Consider the following 358-nt stretch of genomic DNA (forward strand, 5'->3'; position numbering starts at 1 on the left):
GGCGCGCAGCAGGGTGTCTAGACACCTGGTGAAGCTGCATGCGGCATTCCAGGACGAGCAGCACTTGTTTTTGCTGCTGCAGTGGGGGGGCCCCCTGAGCCTGGGGGCCCTGCTGCAGCAGCAGGGGCCCCTCCCCGAGCCCCAGGCCCGCAGCTACGCAGCACAACTCGCGGGGGCCCTGCATGCAGTCCACAAACTTGGCTTTATTCACAGAGACGTCAAACCCGCAAACCTTGTCTTGGACAACAGGGGGGCCCTCAGGCTCGTGGACATGGGCCTCGCCGCCAGGGGGGCCCCCCGCAGGCCAGCAGCAGCAGCAGCAGCAGCAGCAGCGGCAGCGAGGGACTCACAGCAGCAG

General features: G+C 67.3%; 1 protein-coding gene across 1 annotated transcript in view; it reads left to right on the top strand.

Moving 5' to 3' along the window:
* The window catches only part of ETH_00040890 (uncharacterized protein), a gene marked incomplete at both ends in the record, with an annotated part of 1,533 nt that extends 1,501 nt beyond the window's left edge, over window positions 1-32 (top strand). Inside the window, one exon of the mRNA XM_013375271.1 lies at window positions 1-32. Coding sequence (XP_013230725.1) covers window positions 1-32 — 32 coding nt within the window.
* Between the last annotated feature and the right edge of the window lie 326 nt (window positions 33-358).

Source organism: Eimeria tenella, genomic scaffold (genome assembly GCF_000499545.2).
Source record: "Eimeria tenella Houghton genomic scaffold, Eth_scaff2625, whole genome shotgun sequence".
Taxonomy (NCBI): domain Eukaryota; phylum Apicomplexa; class Conoidasida; order Eucoccidiorida; family Eimeriidae; genus Eimeria; species Eimeria tenella.